This window comes from Lynx rufus, unplaced genomic scaffold (assembly GCF_022079265.1).
Source record: "Lynx rufus isolate CCGP_SWC_20201006 ecotype Redwood Valley unplaced genomic scaffold, mLynRuf1.p SCAF_18, whole genome shotgun sequence".
Lineage (NCBI taxonomy): Eukaryota > Metazoa > Chordata > Mammalia > Carnivora > Felidae > Lynx > Lynx rufus.
In genome coordinates this window covers 14,031,996-14,055,001 of record NW_025814832.1, presented here as the reverse complement: position 1 = coordinate 14,055,001, position 23,006 = coordinate 14,031,996, and the positions used below count along the sequence as shown (strand labels likewise).

The window sequence follows — 23,006 nt, the reverse complement described above, 5'->3', positions numbered from 1 at the left end:
TTTCCACATCCTCACAAACACTTCTTTTCTAAAATATTTTATTTAATAATAGCCATCCTAGAGTTGAAATGGTATATTGAAGATTTGATTTGTATTTCCTTAATGATGAGTGATGTTGAGTATCTTTTCATGAGGTTGGTGGCTGTTTGTATATCTTCTTTGGAGATATAAGAAGTCCTGTTTTAAGTCCTTTGTCCACTTAAAATTGGCTATTAGGATGACTAGGATGTTAAGTCAACATTCTCTTTAACTAGTTTTATGATTTTAAGACAAGCCTGTTAACTTCTTTGTGCTTTAAATTCCCAATCAGCAAAATGGGATATCATCTTCCTGTACCTACCTAACAGAAGTGCTAAAACTAAATGAGATACGGCATCTCTTAAAACAGTGTACATATTGAACTATTAGAATAGGTGTTTATAAGCATATTTTCATTTTGTCTTAGAAATAATGTTTTGTTTAATTTCAGTACTTAAATGAGGAATGTTTACTATTCTACAACAGATTATTTGCTCAGGTTTCATCTGTAAACTTTTGCTTCACTCATCTTTTTGTTTTGGTTATTACAGTATTAGCTCCTAGAGAACAAGGTATTCTCTGCAGTAACTATAGTAGCTAGCAGTACCTTGGATTCTTTTTTTTAATTTTAGAGAGAAAGTGCATGAGTGAGTGGGGGATAGGGGCAGAGAGAGAGAGAGAGAGAGAAAGAATCTCAAGCAGTCTCCATGCTCAGCACGAAGCCTGGCAAGGCTCAATCCCATGATCCTGGGATTGTGACCCCAGCTGATAACAAGAGTTGGACGCTCAACCAGCTGAGCCACCCAGTTGTCCCACCATGGATTCTCATTGTAGTTACACATATTTAACTCCATTTTTCTAAGTGCTAAGTGCCAAAGATGTTTTAAGTGATGTTATAAATAATATCTTCTCCTTGAAATAAGAGCCATTCTGAATTTAATATGGCAGTATTATGTAACATTTTTTTGTCCTATAATATTTTCTGACTAGAATATTGTCTTTAATTTTCGAAATTTTTAGAATTTTAGAAATTTAGAATTTTAGAAATTTTATGCCATATTAAGAATGGTTAGTTTTTTCTCCTGTATTCACAAATTTGATTTATTTTAAGTCATTTTATATTAGAATTAGATTAGGCTATATTAGGAACATATGCTAGCAATATAGGAGGTGATATTTTTCTTTAATCATAGGCATCTGGAATGGAGAGCTGCTGATAAGTAGGGCAATACAGATAAATAGTGGCAGCTGAGAGATTGTGTATTGGAATGTTGGGTTTTTACAAAACCCTTTGGAGACAAATTTTTTTACATCAGCCAAGTTTTTGTGAATTAAGAGTTATGAGGGTTAAGTACTCATTGTACATAATGGAAAGCCTATATTAGGCCTTCATTTTACAGACCATGGTGTTTGTATATACCAGATTATGTTTATTTTTCTAAATAATATTTAATAGAATATAAGTAGTGTACTTTTTAAAAAACATTTTCCAGATTATAGTAATCTTTTTAGGAAAAACTTGAAGCATGTTATTTGCTTTTTATGTCATGACAAAATCAATTTTGAGTTTCCTTTTTTATTCTCATTTAACATTTACATACGAAATGAAACATAGTCAAACTGTATTTTTAAGAACTATATTTCACTGATTTTTTTTCCCTAATTTTTTTTTATATTTATATATTTTGGGGGAGAGAGAACATGAGCAGGGCTGGGGCAGAGAGAGAAGGGGACAGAGGATCCGAAATGTGCTGACAGCAGCAAGCCTGATATGGGGGGCTCAGATTCACTAACTGTGAGATCATGACCTAAGCCAATATCAGATGCTCAACCGACTGAGCCACCCAGGTGCCCTATACTTCACTGATTAAAAACAGGAAGTAGGATATAAAATTCAAGTTTCCTAGCCTCTTAGTCTTTTAGAGATAAAGAACATGAGACTGTTTTAGGTTGTTGCTTACACTTGCAAATGTTCTTGAAAGTATTTGCAAGTCAGATTTTAAAATTTACTATTCAGTTACTGAATAAGCACATAGCATTCATAATCATTTTTGTAAAATACTTAATTGATCTTTAAAACTAACCAAATTACAATTTCTTTGTGTAATCATTCTTGCTAGAGTCACTTAATATTTTTTTTGATGTAAGTATTCTTAGTAATTCCCCAGTAAACTCGTAAATTTTGTCTCATTTATTGAGAAATATTTGTCTTCTAAAGTTTCCTGAAAATCCTGTAAAAAAAAAAACCAAACAAACCCAAAAATGGGCCGCCTGGGTGGCTCTGTCGGTTGAGCATCTGACTTCGGCTCAGGTCATGATCTCATGGTTCGTGGGTTCAAGCCCCACGTTGGGCTCTGTGCTGACAGCTCAGAGCCTGGAGTCTGCTTTGGATTCTGTCTCCCTCTCTCTCTACACCCCCCACCCCTTCTCTCAAAAATATTTATTTTTATTTTAAGTTAAATAATTTAAAAAATTTAAAAAACGCAAAAAACCTTGTAATGGTAAAAAATATATATATAGTCATTCTAACCAGTTGAATATGAATTTTCTTAAGTTTTTTTTTTTTTTAGCATTTTGTCCTTTTTTTATTGTTTAGAGAGAGAAATGCTTTGAAAATTATCTGCCTGTTTTAAAATGGGCCAATCTCTCTCAGAAATTAAACATTAATGGTTGGCTAAGACAAAAATGCTGTTTAGAAATTATATTTATATGCCCTATTACTCAGCCTTAACAATTATAGAAGAACTGTGTCAGGAAAGAGGACAAAGAAAGAAAAGTACAAATATGGCTGTCTATGTATTCCCACATATAGTAACAAAATATTGTATATATACTTGTTTACTTTAGATACCTTCTTTGAGAAAAATGTATTGAGGCCTAGGAGTAATATTTAAAAATCTTAATGTTTCAACTGGTATCAAGAATCACGTATTTTTAACAAAGGGTATTAGAATCACACTCTTGACCTTGTGTTTTCCTTGAAGCAGTGTTATATATAGGCCACACCATCACTTTGTTGATGAATAGTATTATTTTCTAGCCTACAGTTTCTGGGTTGTCTGTATCTTTATAAATTATGCTTGCAAACCATCAAGTTTTTTCCTGAGCTTATCTCTGTCTTTTAGTACCTTATGAAGTATAGCTAGTAACAATCAAATTACATTTTGACTTGATCTGTTCTCCCAACTCTGTAAATTCATTAGGTATATTTTCTGTCTTCTAGATTATTTCAGGCAACAGTTCTATGATGTATTTCTCCATTACATAACATGGGTCATCATTTTCCCAGCCCCCTATAATAATTTCCTCATCAGTTTTCAGTGCCGTGTTCCTTGCTAATCTCATCCTAAAGTTAGTGCCACATATTTAGATTTCTGTCATGGTAGCACCTCACTTTTGGTTCCAGTTTCTGTATTGGCCATTGCTGTGTCACAAACCACTCCCAAAACATGGAGGTGTAACAGCAGTTCTGTGTTTTCAGTAACGTGTCTGCTTGTCAACTAGGGGTTAGCCAATCTAGTCCACACTGTGAACTGCAGGTTGGGTAGAGGTATATTTTATATAATTCTCATGGGAATGAAAGAAGCACTGGAGGGCAATCCAGACTGCATATGCATGTTTTAAGCTTCTGCTTGCCAAAGCAAGTACAAAGCAAGCCTGAGTCAGGTTGGGGAGGTATATTTCACCTCTAATGGGAGGAACTACAATGTCACACCAAAAAGCCTGGATAAAAGAGGGTGAGTGGAGTCCCTGGCTGGCTTAGTTGGTGAGGCACACGACTCTTGATCTCGTGGTTGTGAGTTGACCCCCACATTGGGTTTAAAGATTACTTAAAAATAAAATCTTTTAAAACAAAAAAAGGGTGAGCAAAACCTATTACAAAGCTATAGTAATCAAAACAGTGTGGTATTGGGACGCCTGGGTGGCTCAGTCGGTTAAGCATCTGACTTCATCTCAGGTCATGATCTCAGTTTGTGGATTCGAGATCTGTGTCGAGCTCTGTGCTGACAGCTTGGAGCCTGGAGCCTGCTTTGGATTCTGTGTTTCCCTCTCTCTCTGCTCCTCCCTGGCTCATGCTCACGCTCAAAAATAAATAAACATTAACAAATTTTAAAACAAAACCCAGTGTGGTCCTAGCATACAGACATGTAAATCAATGGAATAGAAAGTCCAGAAATAAGCTTGTATGTATGTATTCAAATGATCTTTGCAAGGATGGCAGTACCACTCTGGGGAAAAGAGCATTTCTTCAATAAATAATGGTCAGAAAACTTAGTATCCACAGGTAAAAGAATTAAGTTGGCGTTTATCTTACATTACATACAAAAATGAACTCAAAATGGATTAAAAATCTAAATAAGACCTAAAACAATAAAACTTGTAGAAGAAAATAGGGAGAAAGCTTTATGACTTTAGATTTGCTAATGATTTCCTGGTTATGACATCAAAAGCATAGGCAACAAAAGCAAACATAGACAGTTGAACTATATCAAACTTAAATACCTTTGTGCATCAGTGGACATAATCAGTGAAAAGGCAATTTATGGATTGGGAGAAAATGTTTGCAAATCATATATCCGTTAAGGCATTAATATCCAGCATGTATGAAGAACTACAACTCAACAACAAAAAGTCAAGTAACCCAATTTAAAAATGGGCAAAAGGCTTGAAAAGACATTTTGAAGATATACAGAGGGTCAATAAGCATATTAAAAAAAAAAAAAAAAAAAGATGGTCAACATTACAAATCCGAGAAATGCAAGTCAAAACCACAATGAGATACCACCTCACATCTGCTAGGATGGCTACTATTAAAAAAAAAAAAATCACAAAGGTTAGTGAGGGTAGAGAAATAGGAACCCTTGGTGCACTCTTGGTGGGATTGTAAAATGCTACAACTGCTCTGGAAAACCTTATGGAGGTTCCTCAAAAAATTAAGAATAGAACTACATGATCCAGTAACACTACTTCTAAGAGAATTGAAAGCAGGATCTTGTCTTTTTTCTTTTTCAAGTTTTTATTTAAATTCTAGTTAGTTAACATGTAGTGTAATATTTATTTCAAGAGTATAATTCAGTGATTTCTCACATTTAACGCCCATTGCTCATCATGACAAGTGCTCTCTTTAATACCCATCACCCATTTTAGCCCATTCCCCCACCCACTTCCCCTCTAGCAATCCTCAGTTTATTCTCTGTAGCTGAGTCTGTTTTATGTTTTGCCTTTTTTTTTCCCCCCTATGTTCACCTGTTTTGTTTCTTAAATTCTACATGAGGGAAATCATATGGTATTTTTCTTTGACTTAGTTCACTTAGCATAACACACTCTAGCTTCATCCACATCATTGCAAACGGCAAGGTTTCATTCTTGTTTTTTATGGCTGAGTAATATTCCATTGTATGTATGTATAAACCATATCTTTATCCATTCATCAGTAGATGGCTATTTGGGCTCTTTCCATAGTTGGCTATTGTTGATAATGCTGCTGTAAACATTGAGGTGTGTCTTCTGAATTAGTATTTTTGTGTCCGTTGGGTAGATACCTAGTAGTGCCATTGCTAGATTGTAGGATAGTTCTATTTTTAACTTTTTGAGGAACCTCCACACTGTTTTCCAGAATGGCTGCCCCAGTATGCATTCCCACCAGTAGTGTAAGAGGGTTTGCCTTTCTCTGTATCCTTGCCAACATCTGTTGTTTCCTGTGTTGTTAATTTTAGCTACTCTTACAGGTGTGAGATGATCCTCATTGTAGTTTTGATTTGTATTTCCCTGATGATGAGTGATGTTGAGCATCTCTTCATGTGTCTGTTAGCCATCTGTGTGTCTTTTATGGAAAAATGTCTGTTCATGTGTTCTGCCCCCCCCTTTTTTTTTGAGAGCACAAGTGAGTGAGGGACAGAGAGATGAGAGTCCTGGGTGGAGGGGGGTGGAGAGAAAGAATGAAAGAGAAAGAGCAAAGCAGGGCTCACCTGAAGAGGGACTCGAGCTCTTCTGATGTGGGACTCAAACTCATGAACTGTGAGATCATGACCTGAGTCGAAGCCAGATGTTTAACTGAGCCACCCAGGTGCCCTGTTCTGCCCATTTCTTAACTGGATTACTTGTTTTTTTTCGGTGTTGAGTTTGATAAGTTCTTTATAGATTTTGGATACTAACCCTTTATCCAATATATTGTTTGCAAATATCTCCTCCCATTCTGAACAGTTACCTTTTAGTTTTGTTGATTGTTTTCTTCGCCATGCAGAAGATTTTTTGTCTTGATGAAGTCCCAGTAGTTCATTTTTGCTTTTGTGTTGCTTGCCTCTGGAGATGTGTCTAGTAAGAGATTGCTATGGCCAGTGTCAGAGAGGTTGCTGCCTATGTTCTTCTCTAGGATTTTGATGGTTTCCTGTCTCACATTTAGGTCTTTCATCCCTTTTGAATTTATTTTTGTGTATGGTGTAGGAAAATGTTCCACTTTCATTCTTCTGTATGTTGTTGTCCACCAATCCCAACACCTTTTGTTGAAGAGACTGTCTTTTTTCCATTGCATATTCTTTCCGGCTTTGCCGAAGATTAGTTGACCATATAGTTTGGGTCCATTTTTTGTTTTCTATTTTGTTCCATTAATCTATGTGTCTGTTTTTGTGCCAGTACCATACTATCTTGATGACTACAGGAAAGCAGGATCTTGAAGAGATTTGCACACCCATGTTCATAGCAGCACTTTTCCCAATAGCCAAGAGGTAGAAACAACCCAAATGTCCATTGATGGATGAATGGTTAAGCAAAATGTGTTATGTACACAGTGGATTTTTATTTACCATGTAAAAGGAAAGGAATCCTGTCACATGCTACACCATGTATCAACCTTGATATTAATGCTAAGTGAAAAAAGCCAGTCACAAAGACAAAAACTGTATGACTCTACTTACATGAAGTAGATCTAAAGTAGTCAAATTCTGGGTGCCTGAGTGGCTTGCTTGGTTAAGTGTCCAACTCTTGATCTCAGCTCAGGTCTTGATCTCAGGGTTATGAGTTCAAGCCCCACGTTGGGCTTCACTCTGCATGTGGAGCCTTCTTAAAAAAAGAAAAGTACTCAAATTTGTAGAAACAGAAAGTGGAATGGTGATTGCCAGGGACTGAGATGATGTAAAAAGAGGGAATTGTTGTTTAATGGGTGTAATTTCAGATTTACATAATGAAAAGTTGTGCAGATCTAGTTCAGAATGATAGGAATATATTTAACATTACTGAACAGCACACTTAGAAATGGTTAAGATGATACATTTTATGTTGTGTTTTTTACTGTGATTAAAGAAATGAAAGAGGAGTGAAGAATTGGGGCCAATAACTCAATTTTCTACAAATATTAAAGTTACAGTTTTTCTATCAAGGAATTTACAACATGGCAGGAATTCAGTTAGTTAAATAAGTAATAGTAGGGGCGCCTGGGTGGCGCAGTCGGTTAAGCGTCCGACTTCAGCCAGGTCAGGATCTCGCGGTCCGTGAGTTCGAGCCCCGCGTCAGGCTCTGGGCTGATGGCTCAGAGCCTGGAGCCTGTTTCCGATTCTGTGTCTCCCTCTCTCTCTGCCCCTCCCCCGTTCATGCTCTGTCTCTCTCTGTCAAAAATAAATAAACATTGAAAAAAAAATTTAAATAAGTAATAGTAGTGTTATAATAAATACTATGATAAGCATAGACTATTATAGGAACACAGAGATAATGTTTAAAGGAGTGTTGGAGAATGATGAAGAAGTCGGGAGGAATTCGGGGTAAACAAAGGAGGGGTTCTTAGTGGATTAAATACCTCTGCCTGGAGAGTTAGGCAAGGATCAGATTCTGAAGGGTCTAAAGTGCTGTGCTGAGGTGGTTTTTTGTTGTTGTTTTCAGTCCTTAAGGCATTGGGGAACTATTGATTTTGAGCCTGTCAGTTACGTGATCAGAATTAATTTTTAGGAAGATTGCTGGCAGCAGTGAAAAGATAAATTAGAGATTTTAATAGTTACTCAGACCTTAAAAAGACAATTGACAAATCATAGATACTTAAAGAAATAGAATCAGTAGGAATTGCTGATGTTTAGTTAATTATAGGGAGTTTAGGAAAAAAGAAAAGTTTAATGTGATTTACATGTCTGGCTTGGACAGCTATATAGGTACAGACTTGATAAGAAAAGGAATGTTTGATTAGAAATGAGTGGTTCAGGAGATGCCTGGCTGTCTCAGTCGGTTAAGCCTCTGACTCTTGATCTTGTGGTTCGTGAGTTGGAGCCCTGTGTCCGTCTGTGCTGACAGTGTGGAGCCTGCTTGGGATTCTATCTCTCCATCTCTCCTTGCCCCTCCCTCACGTGCTCTTTCTCTCCCTCAAAATAAATATTTTTAAAAAAAGAAATAAGTAGCTCAGATACAGAATTTCTCCTATAGTATTTAGTGCATACCTACTATGTGTTAAGGACCTATTCTGAAATCTGAGGATACAACATTGAACAAAGGAGACAAATTCTTCCTCCTTTAGAGCTTATGTTCTGGGACGACTATAAGAAATAAACTGTGTAACACGTTAGATTGTGATTTCTTAGCCAAACAAAATCAATCCCAGAAGAGGAATTGTGGGTCAGTTTAAAGTAGGGTGGTCAGTGAAGATTGCACCTATGAGGTATCTGAACAAAAAACTTAATGAAGGTGAATGTAGATGTGTAGAGTGTTTCAGATTGAGTAACAGTAGGTATAAAGGCCTGGTATGTTTAAGGAACTGCAGAGAGACCAGTTGAGGGAGAAGGGAAAGTATTATAAAGGAAGACTAGTAAAGAGATGAGGTTGGGGAAGAAATAGGTACCATGAAACATAAGAATAACTTTTATGTTGTTACCCAGGGTACCAAGTTGATTCTTTTCTGCTTAGGAATTAAAGTTTATTTTCATTATCTAGGTCTTAAGACATTCTCATAGCATCTTGTACCTTTTTTTATAGCACTTAGCATAACTTAAATGTGTGCTTAGCATAGTGCCATGTGCTTAGCCATAAAATATTTGTTGAATAAAGGAATAATACTTGCTTTCACTTGGTAGCTTAGATCTGAATATTAAACTAAGTTTAATGCAGAGTTCTTTTGAATGTGGGTGGGTGCTTTAAGCATTTGGAGTTAGGTTTATGTTTGGTAGGTTTTTTGTATGTTTTACAGTATAGGTACCTTACCAGTGCTGGAAAATACTGCTGGAAAGCAATAATAAAATTGAGTTTACTTTTTTTTTTTTTTAATTTTTTTTTTCAACGTTTATTTATTTTTGGGACAGAGAGAGACAGAGCATGAACGGGGGAGGGGCAGAGAGAGAGGGAGACACAGAATCGGAAACAGGCTCCAGGCTCTGAGCCATCAGCCCAGAGCCCGACGCGGGGCTCGAACTCACGGACCGCGAGATCGTGACCTGGCTGAAGTCGGACGCTTAACCGACTGCGCCACCCAGGCGCCCCAAATTGAGTTTACTTTAAATGGGCATTAGCAACGGTCTGCCTTTGGAAGGACAGTTCTCAAAGTTAGTTAAGACTCTTATCTTGGTGATTATTTTAGATTTTACTCTTACTCCAAAGCAAATGTCTGTAGGCTTTGTAATTACTCAAGCAGTAGCTGTTCCAATAGGATTAGTCTTTCAGTCAGATGAGAAACAAGCTTAATATATTTATTAAAATAGTTCAGATACTTTTATTTCCTGTTAAAAAACTGTTTGGCTTTATCAATAATGTGTCAGTAAGGCAGGGGAGGGAGGTTAAATGCAGTGTGGTATCTTGGATTGGATCCTGAAAAGGAAAAATGCCATAAGTGGAAAATCCAAAATGACTGGAATTAATGTACTGGCGTTAATTACCTGCTTGACAAATGTAGCATGATTATGTGAAATGTTTAACTTTAGGGCAAACTGGGTAAAGGGTATATGAGAACTCTTTGTGATACTTTTGCAGCTTTTCAGTAAACTTAAAGTTATTCCAAAAATAAATTTGTTTTTAAAAAAAAAGCAACAGAAGCTACTGGGGTGGGGAAAGATACAGTAATCATTGTAGAATTCATAATTTTTAAGAAGGTAAAATTAATATAATTTAAACAGTACAATTCCCTAGAAGTAACCAGGTTTAGTTTTCTATTTTTCGTGTTTTAACTTTTTTGCTTACTACTTCTGGTGGTTACTGCCATAATTCCAGCGATGCTTATACCTCTAGGCCTTGATTAACTAACTTTAGACAGTATCTGATTCTTTACCATGAAAGATGATTTGCTTTATTAGTTGTATTTTTGTCAGTTTTTCTGTTGGTTATCTTTTTAACTTGAGTGATATGCTTAAATTTCAGTTTCTTGCTATTTTTATCAGCTTCAGACAATCTTTTGCCTCCGTGGTGGGTGGGTGGGTGGGTGGGTGGGTGGGGTGTGTGTGTGTGTGTGTGTGTGTGTGTAATGAAGAAATTATCAGCTCTGCGTTACTCTTCACCTCCTTCTGACTTTTTGTTTTCCCACTTTCTTAGCTCTATTATTACTTTTAATATAACTTAATTTATTGTGTCCTTGACTTGTCCAGAAATAATTCAAGAGGGTTTATAGAAATATACAACAGGTTTTTAGTTTATTAATGGTTATATTTTAAAGAACTAGTTCTTTAAGACAAATTCTTAAGATAAATGTGTGGAGAAGAAATAAGAAAAGTGGATTTGTCTTAATGTACAGTCTCCTCTTCTGGGCCATTTGACCTTTCTAAGTTTTATCATAAGGATACATGTGCTTTCCTCTTGGGAACTTTCATTTTACCAGCCATATCTAAATATCATAAGATGTTCTGCATATAACTTTGATTCTAGGATGCCTTCAATTGTGAGACCCATCATGGCTTTAAAGTACCTTATCATTGGGGGTCAGGGGAGGGCAGTACATTAAATGCTTGACTAATGGTATGCAGCCCAATTTCAGAAATAAAAAAATGAGAAAATATAATTGTATTTAATTTCTCATATAGAAGAGAAAATAAACAAAAATAAAAATTAGGTCATCCTTAATTCTATTGCACGCCTAGATTTTTTTTCACCGAGGGAACCTTTCTTAAAAAATTGAGATTATACCATTTTGGTAGCCTGTCCTTTCCATTAAACTCACTCCCCTTTTACTCCACCTATACTTATTTTGGTGGCTATATTATAATGGTATGTGTGGGTGTACCTAACTTGTTTACTGATTCCTTTATTTAGTTCTTTCTACTGTAAACAGTGCTATGAAGAACATTTCTTAAAACTAAATCTTGGCTCATATCTGTGATGTTTTTTTGTTTTGTTTTTTTTCTCCCCTTCAGATGATGAAGTAGAATTTCTGGGTTAAAGAGAATGTGCGTTTTTGTAGTATAACTTATTAATAAAGAAAAGCAAGTTAACTTATTTTTTGGCTATTAATCATCACTAAAATATAACTTTTTCTTCTTTATTAGTGAACACTTGTCCTGCTCTTTCACCTTTTTCTTGCATGGAGACAGCAATGTTTGTACCAGTGTGGAAATTAACCAACATCAACCTGTATACCTTCTTAGTGAAGAGCATATCACCCTTGCTCAACAGTCTAATAGTCCATTTCAAGGTAGATTATTTTATTGGCTTAGATATTTCATTTGCCTCAGGAAAATTCTTATTATAGTTGGTAATCTTAAATTTTGGAATTAATGAGAATTCCCCTGATCTTTAGCCTAGCGATGATTCTAATGTAGTTTATTTTCTTCTTCCGTATTAGAGTTTTAAGTCAGTGAAAACAAGTCAATGAAGCAAGTTTTTTAATACAAATATTATTTGAAAAAATTTTTGTACATGAAAGTATATTTTAAAGTGTTCTTTTAAATAGCATTTAGCAGATATACGTGTTCATGTTTTCAAGGTCATCTTTTGTGTGCAGTCACATAAGCCATTTTTAATGTTGGTACACAGGGACTTTAATAATATTTATACACGATTGCTGATTTATTTTTAAGGACTGGCAGTGTGTTCTTGTTTTAATTCTAAGCCTAGTATTTCCTTTTTTAAAATTTATGTGGCAGTACATAATAAGTATACACACACAGTTTTGTTTTCTCAAATTGCTTTCTTAGTAGAAATCAAGAGAAGTTGAAGGATGTACATATATCCCCAACTCATGTTGAAATTCTGTCTATGTGAGATTTTTGAGTGAACGAAATTTTAAGATTTAAAATTAAAAAAAAATTTTTATTTTAACGTTTATTCATTTTTGAGAGACAGAGAAAGACAGAGCACGAGCAGGGAAGGGGCAGAGAGAGAGGGAGACACAGAATCTGAAGCAGGCTCCAGGCTCTGAGCCGTCAGCACAGAGCCTGATGCAGGGCTTGAACTCACGAACCGTGAGATCATGACCTGAGCTGAAGTCAGACACTCAAATGACTGAGCCACCCAGGCACCCCTAAATTTTAAGATTTTATAATAAATTCAATATTGTGGTTTATCTTCACAATAATGAAATACAGTGAATTTTCTCTGGAATGATCATTTTGGGTTTCCTTTTCTTTTTTAGAATTGCACAGTTACTTGTCAAACTATTCTGTGTGATCTTATTTGGTGTAACAGTCTTTAGTTACTTACTTCATGTCTCTTGGGTTTCTAGTAATCTTAAGCCCATTTGGACTAAATGGCACACTCACAGGACAAGCATTCAAGATGTCTGATTCAGCTACAAAAAAATTGATTGGTGAATGGAAACAGTTCTATCCTATCTCATCTTGCTTAAAGGAGATGTCTGAAGAAAAACAGGAAGATATGGATTGGGAAGATGATTCTTTAGCTGCAGTAGAAGTTCTTGTTGGTATGGATTCTGAGTATTAATTCTAAGGGAAAAATATGTGACTATATGTATTAGTTAGATTTTGTTGAATAATAATTCATATACCTCAGTGGCTTTCAACATTAAACATTTATTTCTCCTTTATTTTCTCCTCACATTACATAAAGACTGCAGCTTGGTTGTGGTTTGGCTCCTTGTATCTTCTCATTCTGCAACCTAGGTTCAATGAGTACCCAGTATCTGGGACATGCTGTTCTTACAAGAACAGAGGAATAATAAGGACTGAGTGTATCATGTAAGTGTATTTAAAGCTTCTGCTAGGATATGATGTATGTTACATTTGCTCACACTCCATTAGGCAGAACTAGTCACTTTGCCATGCCAAAGTCATTGGGGCAAGGAAACATATTTCACCTAGAGGTAAGCTTGCAAAGCTTATCATTGCAAAGAAAATAATTGTGAATAAATAACATTTGGAAGCTGGAAAGTTGACAACCTGTGTTATGTAGTATTTTCACATTTCTTAAACCTGTTGCCTCTGAAAGCTTTTAAAAGGTAGAAAATGTACCTAAAGAACTTGTGGGTTTGATCTGCTCTGCCCAGGTCAACTCTTTTCATATTGACTCTACCCTGTGTCTTCTCATTTAGGGACCCAAATTAATAAGATAAACTATATTTGGGACATGCTAATCTTGAGGCAAAGGGCAGAAAAAAAGAGAGGCTGCTTCTGTTTTAAGCTTCTGTTGGAGTCTGGTCTATATTGCATGCAGGTCACACAGCCAAGCCTAACAATGGGATGAAGATGGGAGGTTGTGGAGAATGTATAATTGAGCAGATAATTAGTGTTAGAGTTTGCAACAGTGTTTAATGGAGTCTTATGGGAATGTTATGTATATGAAAATTGCCTTGAGTTTTTTAAATAAAAAGAATACCAGTATTGAATTTCAATAAATGCATTTCTGCCAGAGTAGTTGTGACAAAACCAGAAACAAAGCATAAACATATTAGGTTTTCATAAAAAGAGATATATAAAGAAGAAAGCAGAAGATGGCCCATAATTCCTTTTTTTAATGTTTATTTTTGAGAGAGTGAGAACAAGTGGGGGAGGTACAGAGAAAGGAGATAGAAAATCCAAAGCAGGCTCTGTGCTGTCAGTGCAGAGCCTGACATGGGGCTTGAACTCATGAACCATGCGATCACGACCTGAACCAAAGTTGGAAGCTTAACTGAACAAGCCTCCCATGTGCCCCTGGTCCATTATTGAGTGCCCAGATTACCTGTTGTTAAACTTAAAAATTCTTTAAAAGTAGTACACAATATAATTTGTCAAATTTGCAAGTAAAGATTTAAAAGTAACACTCATGGTTAGAAAATCCAAAAATGAAAAGAGAAAGCTGCTTTCTTCTAAGTTTCTTCTAGGTTACTGAAGGTAACCATTGAAGGTATTAAGAGCTTCTCCTGGTTTATTCCAGAAAAACTTTATGCCAAAAGGAGCATATGTTTATAAAAATATATTAAATATATTTTAATTTTATTTAAACATTATATAATCATATGTACTTTTCCATTACAGTACTTCTGAGTGAAACTAATCCCACTACAGTCACAGTGGTAATTGATTTTCTTGCCTATTATTTTTGCCTTTCAGCTGGTGTCCGAATGATCTACCCAGCATGCTTTGTTCTAGTCCCTCAGTCAGACATTCCCACTCCTAGCTCTGTGGGATCCTCTCATTGTTCAGCTACTTGCTTGGGTGTCCACCAAGTGCCTGCTTCCACAAGAGATCCTGCTATGTCTTCAGTTACTCTTACACCACCTACATCTCCTGAGGAAGTCCAAACAGGTATTGTACTGATCTGTTTGATTAGCACTAGTTACGTATCTGTTATTTTGAATACATCAACATTTAAAAAATTGTTTCGAAGTAATTTGAGACTTATTGAAGAGTTTGCATGTACAATACAAAGAACTCCCTCATTCAGATTCCCAAACTGTAAACATTTGTTCCATCACCCTTTTTGTATATATACATTCATTATCATTGGTCTTTTTCTGAACCATTTGAGAATGAGCTACAGACACGATGCCCCATTACGCCTAAGTACTCTGTATTTCCCAAATGTAGGAACACTGTCCTATATAACTACCATTTAATCCTCAGTCAGGAAGTCAACACTGATATAACACTACCATCAAGTTTACCTCCTCTGTTCGGATTTTTAGCTTTCTGTGTTTTAAGTAGAGGAGCATGCTTTTTTGCTTCAAAATATAAGTAGACCTACCAGATAACAGTGGAGTATGTTGTAACACAAATTAACAAGTAAAAAACAAAAAACAAAAAAAAACCCCACAAATAATGTTACTTTAAATCTACTTTTATTCTCCTATAGCCTATTCTTTTTGGTTTGTTTTCAGTTGATCCTCAGTCAGCCCAGAAGTGGGTCAAATTTTCTTCAGTATCTGATGGCTTCAACTCTGATAGTACTAGCCACCATGGTGGGAAAATACCCAGAAAATTAGCAAATCATGTGGTGGATAGAGTTTGGCAAGAGTGCAATATGAACAGAGCACAGAACAAGTATGTGTTTTCATTTTCAAGTTTAAAAATTGCATGTTGGTAGTTACTTTATAAATAGAAGATGTTTAAAGTATAAATAGTCGTTTGTATGGCTTTAATTTAAAAACTTTTTAAAAATTCAATTTTAATGCTTAATTCACGGTTATGGGAAACTTCATGAATTCTAAAGAATTTTATAATTTCAAATCTTAGGAGGAAATATTCAGCTTCATCAGGTGGTCTATCTGAAGAAGAGATACCTGATAAAATAGCATCCTGGGATTTTGTAGAAGCAACACAAAGAACAAATTGCAGCTGTTTGAGGTAGTACCCCCAACCCCCCAGTTGATTGATGCCTATATATTTGTGTGTTGTAGCTTCTTATGCTACTGAATACGTCTCAGTTTTAGCTAGCTTACCTAAACATAGTGTGTTAGGATTGTTTTCAAAAGAAAATTTGAGGGGAAAAAAATTTAATAATTTGGAACTGATTATGCAAGTACATACAAATGTATGCCATAGTCCTTACCAGAGCTGAACTGTGAAGGCTTGGTTTTACAGCTAAATAAAAGAGAATTTTATACTGGATTATGGTATATATAGTATCGATAAGGTAAAAGCACAGAAGTCTCTTGAAAAGAGTTCATAGATGGCACTGGGCTGGAGAAATTTCTCCCATGGGTTCTCATAAAAAAGATGATATATGATACACTAGATGAAAGTTTCTGCGATCCTTTTTATAGTAAATATGGTTTTGGGTTTTGTGCAGAAATTTCTTATAACATCCTTTTGGGCAAATTATATGTGAAAGAAATGCTGAAATAAGATCAGAAAAAACGATTCTGCAAGGGATTGAAGCTGTACTATAAAAGTACAAGCTTTCTAATAGACTGTGTTGGTTAAAGATTGGTAGAAGAATGGATGAACTTGGAATTCTTTTGGCAGTTGTATTTATATATTGGAAACTTTGATGAGATTTGGTTATCAGAGGTTTTCAGATTATATTGCCTAAAGTTTATTAATTTATTCTAATATGAAAGATGCGTTTGCAGTCTTGTAAAAAATAATAATAATAATAATGACATTGGCATCCCTTACCAGAACTTGTGAGCTAATAGTTAACCACTCTTTTGTCACAGATGTGAGCCAAAGGAATGGAATACTTGTATGTTAGGGCCAAGGTTTTTCTTATATTAGCTCTGTTTGATTACTGTGACAGACTCTGAAGTGCTTTGGTATGTTTTCGTGTAGATTAAATGTATTTACATAGATTCTTTGGATTAGAGACTGTGTAATGTCTGACAACTTTGTTAAAAACTTGTTTCTGTTGCTGATAGGTTGGAATAAAAATATGGACAGATTAGCTCTTGTTTAACAGTTTAAAATGGTTAAATACCACAGCCACTTGGGTGGTTTTAAGACCCAAACCTAGTCTTAAAATGTAGAGCTCCATCACATATTTGTCTGATACCAGAGATCAGCAAACTGTGATCCATTGGTCACATTAGGTTCACTGCCTGTTCATATGGCCTGTGAGCTGAGTGACTTTTACATTTTAAATAGATGGAAAAGAAATCAAAGAATATTTTGTGCATGTGAAACTTCTATGAAATTCAGATTTTAATGTCCGTAAAGATTTATTGGAACAGAGCCACACCTGTTCATTTACATGTCAGCTATGGCTGCTTTCACAGAATTGAGTAGTTGCAACATAGACTATATGGCCTCTGGAGCCTAAAATATTTGCCATCTGGTCCTTTATAGGAAAAGTTGGCCAATTTCTGGTCTAAGACCAGTAAAGTGTAAAGTGCTTGAATGAAGTTAGGCTTTTCTTTCCATATATTGGCATTTTTATCAAGCAGCAATTCTTTTTTAGTTGCTGACCTAGACTTTTGTTTTATTCTTTTTGAAAGATGTGGGTTTTAGGTATATTTGTCTAAAATGGTTTTAGAATGGGATGCCTGCCTGGGTGGCTCAGTCAGTTAACCGTCTAACTCTTGATTTTGGCTCAGGTCTTAATCTCAGGGTCGTGGGATTGAGCCCTGTGTCAGGCTCTGCACTGACAGTGTGGAGTGTGCTTGGGATTCATTCTCTCTCTCTCTCTCTCTCTCTCTCTCTCTCTGCCCCTCCTCCACTCGCACATGCATACTCTCAAAATAAATACACATTTTTTAAAAAATGGTTTTAGAAGAAGACACTCAAAATGCATATTGGTTGGTAGTATAAATTTAATTCTTGGTCTCTGAGCTGAACTTTTATGTCTTAAAAACTTTGTCTCATATTTCCAGAAATTCTTCCCAGGCATAGAGGGAATTGATATAATGAAATTTTATATAATCCATACATGTGACTTGTTTTGGTAAATTTGCCCCTCTAGGAAGTAACAGTGTTTCTAATCTTTTACCCCCACCCCTCACCCTCTATTGTATTCCGTACTTCTAATTCCCCTCCACGTCCCTCAAATCAGGTTCTCTTATTTAATTCTTCAATAAGACTTAAAGTAGATTTTGAGCTACCATATGTATTATCTGCTGCCACAGAATATAGGAAGTAGGGCACACATTGATAACTGACTGTGCTAGTCAGCCAGTTTGCTGTCAGGTCTATCCCTGCCTTTTCCCTACTCTGTTCTGTATTGCAGGCTGTTACATTTCCTAGGCTCCTTTGCTTTTTACATGGTGGGGGTTTTTTTTGTTTTTTTTTTTTTTGTTTTTTGCCCCCAGCTTTATTGAGCTATAAATGACAAATAACATTGTATAAGTTTAAAGTGATGATTTGACTAGGCCCAGTTGTTTTCTGGATTTGGCTAAGGTAGGCACTAACAAAAGATTGGTTCATGAAATGAGGAAAGAAGCCGGCATATTTCCCCACCCTTCTTTTGAGTCCATTCCAGCAGCAGTTCTGCGACCCGTTAATAGCCTCGTCTTCCGTGGTCCACTGAGCAGATCCCACTAATGTTGTAACAGCATCCCAGGTTTCTTTGATCTGGTGATGGATACTATCTTCATGTTACTGTCCTTCTAGTCCTAGAAGTCATAGAAACCCTCGAAACCCTCTAAATAGAGAAGAAGTTACCCATGACCACTCTTAATCTCTCTACTACCTCTTCCTAGAATTGACTACTTGCCAATAAGATATTATCTTTCCGTGGTTTTTCTGTAGTTTTATATGTGTATGTGTTCTTCTTCTCAACACACAAATGTAATACTGATGTATTTGACAGCTTATTTTTTTTCACTTAATGTACCTTCAGTCTTTCCATTTTAGTTACTTGTGGATCTGCCATATTATTTTTAAAAATTTCTTGGGGCCCCTGGGTGGCTCAGTCAGTTGAGCATCCGACTTCGGCTCAGGTCATGATCTCACAGCTTGTGAGTTGGAGCCCCGCGTCTGGCTCTGTGCTGACAGCTCAGAGCCTGGAGCCTGCTTTGGATTCTGTGTCGCCCTCTCCCTCTCTGCCCCTAACCCACTTGCATTCTGTCTCTGTCTCTCTCAAAAATAAACATTAAAAAAAAAATTTCTTGGTATTTTACTGAATGGAAGGTACCCCATGGTGTGTTTAATCATTTGGATTTGATGGACAAATAAGTTGTTTCAAAAAGTTTGTGTTTACTTTTATAAAAATAATACTTCTTTGACTATTATTAGATTTTTTTAAACACTTATTCTATGATAGGAGATGTCCTAAGCTCAGATACACTAGTCAGTAAGGCTCCTGCTATTACAAAGCCTATACATTAATGGGATAGATAATTACTTAAAAAAAAAAAAAAGAATTTTTAATTTTTTAAAAAAATTTAGGAGTGATGCAGGGCTAGGAAGGAAAAAAATGAGGTGGGTGGTGTGATACAGAGCTGGGGGGTGGGGGGGAGCTGTTTAAACCCTTTTGTGAATTCAGGAAGATCCTACCATTTTACTCCCACTTTTTACATATAGGAGTGCTGTTTTTTCTTGTGCTTTCACTGATCTGAGAAACTGTCCTCAAAATTATATTTTGCTCTTATAGTAAGCAAAAAGCACAAGATTGCTTCAGTTGGCATTTTTCAGTTATTAATGAGATTAAATATTACACATTTATTGAAATTAAGCTTTAGTCTGGTAGAATGTTCTTGAGAAAATAAGCATTTAGCAAACTATATAAATAGAAAGTAATACAATAAATTCCAAATAAATTTCCTGAAATACTGGGAGTTAATCAATAGGAAAAGAATCTAAAGGGATCATTCTTTAGATCATCCTGAATTTTGCTTTAAAAACACAACTTTTTTTTTTTTAGGACAGTTCCCCAAATTGGTTGAGTTCTATTATGAAATTCATTTGCTCTCTAAAACAGACTAGCTTTAAGGAAAGGGTCTATATAGAAGAAAGGGGCTGTGACTTAATGTTACCAAAATTTTAGAGAGTCACTACTATTCGTATATATCCCAAATTAATAGTTTCTTGTCCCAGATTAATAGTTTCTTACCCTTATAGAAGGGTAAATGAATTTATGGCTGTGTACTTTTCGTATCCCTTATATACTTGGAATATAGTTCACCTCAGATTATTGGAGATACTATCTCTCCTTAATGCCTTGTGTAACTTGACTGATTCTTAAACTTTGGTCTCATCACTCATCTGTGCTCTCAAAAATTATTGAGGACACAAAGTACTTTTATTTATGTGGATTATATCTAGTTATATCTATTTTAGCAATACCAAAAAAAAATTTTTAATGTTTTTATTTTTGAAAAAGTGCAAGTGGGGGAGGGACAGAGAGAGAGAGGGAGACATAGAATCTGAAGCAGGCTCCAGGCTCTGAGTTGTCAGCACAGAGCCTGATGCAAGGCTTGAATCCATGAACTCTGAGATCATGACCTGAGCTGAAGTCAGATGCTTAACCGACAGAGCCACTGAGGCGCCCCTGTTTTAGGGAAAAAGAAAAATTAAAAAAAAATTTTTTTAATGTTTTGTTTATTTTTGAGACACAGACACAGAGCATAAGCGGGGGAGAGGGGGCAGAGAGGGAGGGAGACACAGAATCCGAAGCAGGCTCCAGGCTCTGAGCTGTCAGCACAGAGCCCGATGTGGGGGCTTGAACTCACAAACTGTGATATCATGACCTGAACTGAAGTTGGACGCTTAACCAACTGAGCCACCCAGGTTCCCCACACCCCCCGCCATTTTAAAGCTCTATTAAATTTATTTATTTATTTTATTATTTAAAAAAAATTTTTTTTTTTTAATTTTTTTTTTCAACGTTTATTTATTTTTGGGACAGAGAGAGACAGAGCATGAACGGGGGAGGGGCAGAGAGAGAGGGAGACACAGAATCAGAAACAGGCTCCAGGCTCTGAGCCATCAGCCCAGAGCCCGACGCGGGGCTCGAACTCACGGACCGCGAGATCGTGACCTGGCTGAAGTCGGACGCTTAACCGACTGCGCCACCCAGGCGCCCCTAAAAAAAATTTTTTTAACGTTTATTTATTATTGAGAGACAGAACATGAGCATGGGAGGGGCAGAGACAGGAGGAGACACAGAATCTGAAGGAGGCTTCAGGCTCTGAGCTGTCAGCACAGAGCCCAACGTGGGGCTCGAACTCACAAACCCAGCGAGATCATGACCTGAGCCAAAGTCAGACATGCAAATGACTGAGCCACCCAGGTGCTCCAAGCTCTATTAAATTTATTGAAAAAAATAACAGTAAGACCAGTACATATTAACATAAATAAAATACTTTTATAGAAATCAACTGTATTTTCCAAAACAAAAATTAGAAGAGTGGCACTGTTGTACAGTTTTGCAAATCTCTTCAGTGTTGAACTTAATAGAAGATAATCTGGATTCTCCTTTGCTTCTGTAGTCAGTCTTTTGTGTATATTGTCTTAGTTGAAGTACGTGAAGAAAATCCAGCCTCATGTAGCTATGCAGTTGGAAAGGGGAAGGGTATTTTAGTAGCTTTTTCAGGTAATTGTGGATACTCTTCGATACTACACCAAAATTTGACAAATGGTAGTTTCTTAAAGGTTAGTTCTCACGTGTAATCTGAAGCCATATTAATTAAATCCTTGTACTGCATAATAACTAATGGATCTTTTACTTATGCATGATTTTGCAACATCATTTATCATTTGGAAAATAAATACCAATTCATGGCATTATGCAGATCTTGAGTGTTGGCACATTTGTTTTACAGTGTTAAAAAAAAAAAAAATCACATTCATTAGTATCACCAGAGATCTCACCAGAAATATCTTTTCAGTATGGAAAGCTGTGAAGCTTACTATAGCAGATACAGTTTTCCAAATTCAAAATCTTGTTTAAAAGCTCACATTTTATTATTCTTCCTTAAAATGACAAACTCATTTTGTTCATTTTGAGACCTAAATAACCAAGTCTGCCAAATAACCAAATCTAGTTAACTAAGGTTTATCAGTCAATAGTTATTTAAAAAAAAATTTTTTTTTTTTTTACATTTATTCATTTTTGAGAGACAGAGAGAGGGCACAAGTGGGGGAGGGCCAGAGAGAGAGGGAGACACAGAATCTGAAGCAGGCCCCAGGCTCCGAGCTATCAGCACAGAGCACAATGTGGGGCTCGAACTCACAAACTGTGAGATCATGACCCAAGCTGAAGTCAGATGCACAACCAACTGAGCCACCCAGGCACCGCATTTTTTAAGTTTATTTCTTTTGTGAGCGAGAGAGCCAGCGCATGAGCAGGGGAGGGGCAGAGAGAGAGAGGGAGACAGAGAATCCCAAGCTGGCTCCCCATTGTCAGCGCAGACCGCAGAGCAGGGCTCAAACTAACAAACTGGGAGATCACAACCTGAGTCAAAATCAAGATTCAGACACTTAATCGACGGAGCCACCCAGGCACCCCTAAATGAAAGTAGCGTTCCTTGAAAAAAATGGCTAGTTGAGCTTACAACTCACTTATATAAAGGCTTTTCCATAAATCAGCCATTATTTTATAATATGTAGCAGAGGGGCACCTGAGTGGCTTAGTTGATTGAGCATCCAACTTTGGCTAAGGTTGTGATCTCACGGTTTGTGAGTTTGAACCCCGCATAGGGCTCTCTTGCTGTCAGTACAGAGCTGCTTTGGATCCTCTGTCCCTCCCCAGCTCATGATCGATCTCTCTCTCTCTCTCTCTCTCTCTCTCTCAAAAACAAAACATAATATGTAGCAGAAATGCTTTATGTGTATTTTCTGTTTCTTTTGAGTTTTTTTTTTTAAGTAAACTACATACCCAATGTGAAACTTCAACTCATGACCCTGAGATCAAGAGTTGCATGCTCTACCGACCCAGCCAGCCAGGCACCCCTCCTGTTTCTTTAGGTAGAATATGAAAAGCTGTGTATGCAGGGGTGCCTGGGTGGCTCAGTCGGTTGAGTGTCTGACTTCAGCCCAGGTCATGATCTCGCGGTTAATGAGTTCAAGCCTCTCGTCAGGCTCTGTGCTGACAGCTCAGAGCCTGGAGCCTGCTTCAGATTCTGTGACTCACTCTCTCTCTGCCCCTCCCCTGCTCACACTCTGTCTCCCTGTCAAAAATAAACATTAAAAAAAAATAGCTGTGTATGCAGAGATTGAAACTTAATAAAAAATCATTTTTACTGTCTTTTGAAGGACATTCTTTAAAAAAATTTTTTTTAATGTTTT

The 23,006-nt window shown here is 36.5% G+C and overlaps 1 protein-coding gene across 1 annotated transcript in view; it reads left to right on the top strand.

Annotated features, from left to right (window-relative positions):
• The window catches only part of MED13 (mediator complex subunit 13), a 109,873-nt gene that overhangs the window by 21,331 nt on the left and 65,536 nt on the right, over positions 1-23,006 (top strand). The window contains exons 4-8 of the mRNA XM_047080928.1: positions 11,457-11,602; positions 12,632-12,829; positions 14,457-14,651; positions 15,224-15,386; positions 15,579-15,689. Of these exons, the coding sequence (XP_046936884.1) occupies positions 11,457-11,602; positions 12,632-12,829; positions 14,457-14,651; positions 15,224-15,386; positions 15,579-15,689 (813 nt within the window). The remainder of the gene's footprint in view (positions 1-11,456; positions 11,603-12,631; positions 12,830-14,456; positions 14,652-15,223; positions 15,387-15,578; positions 15,690-23,006) is intronic.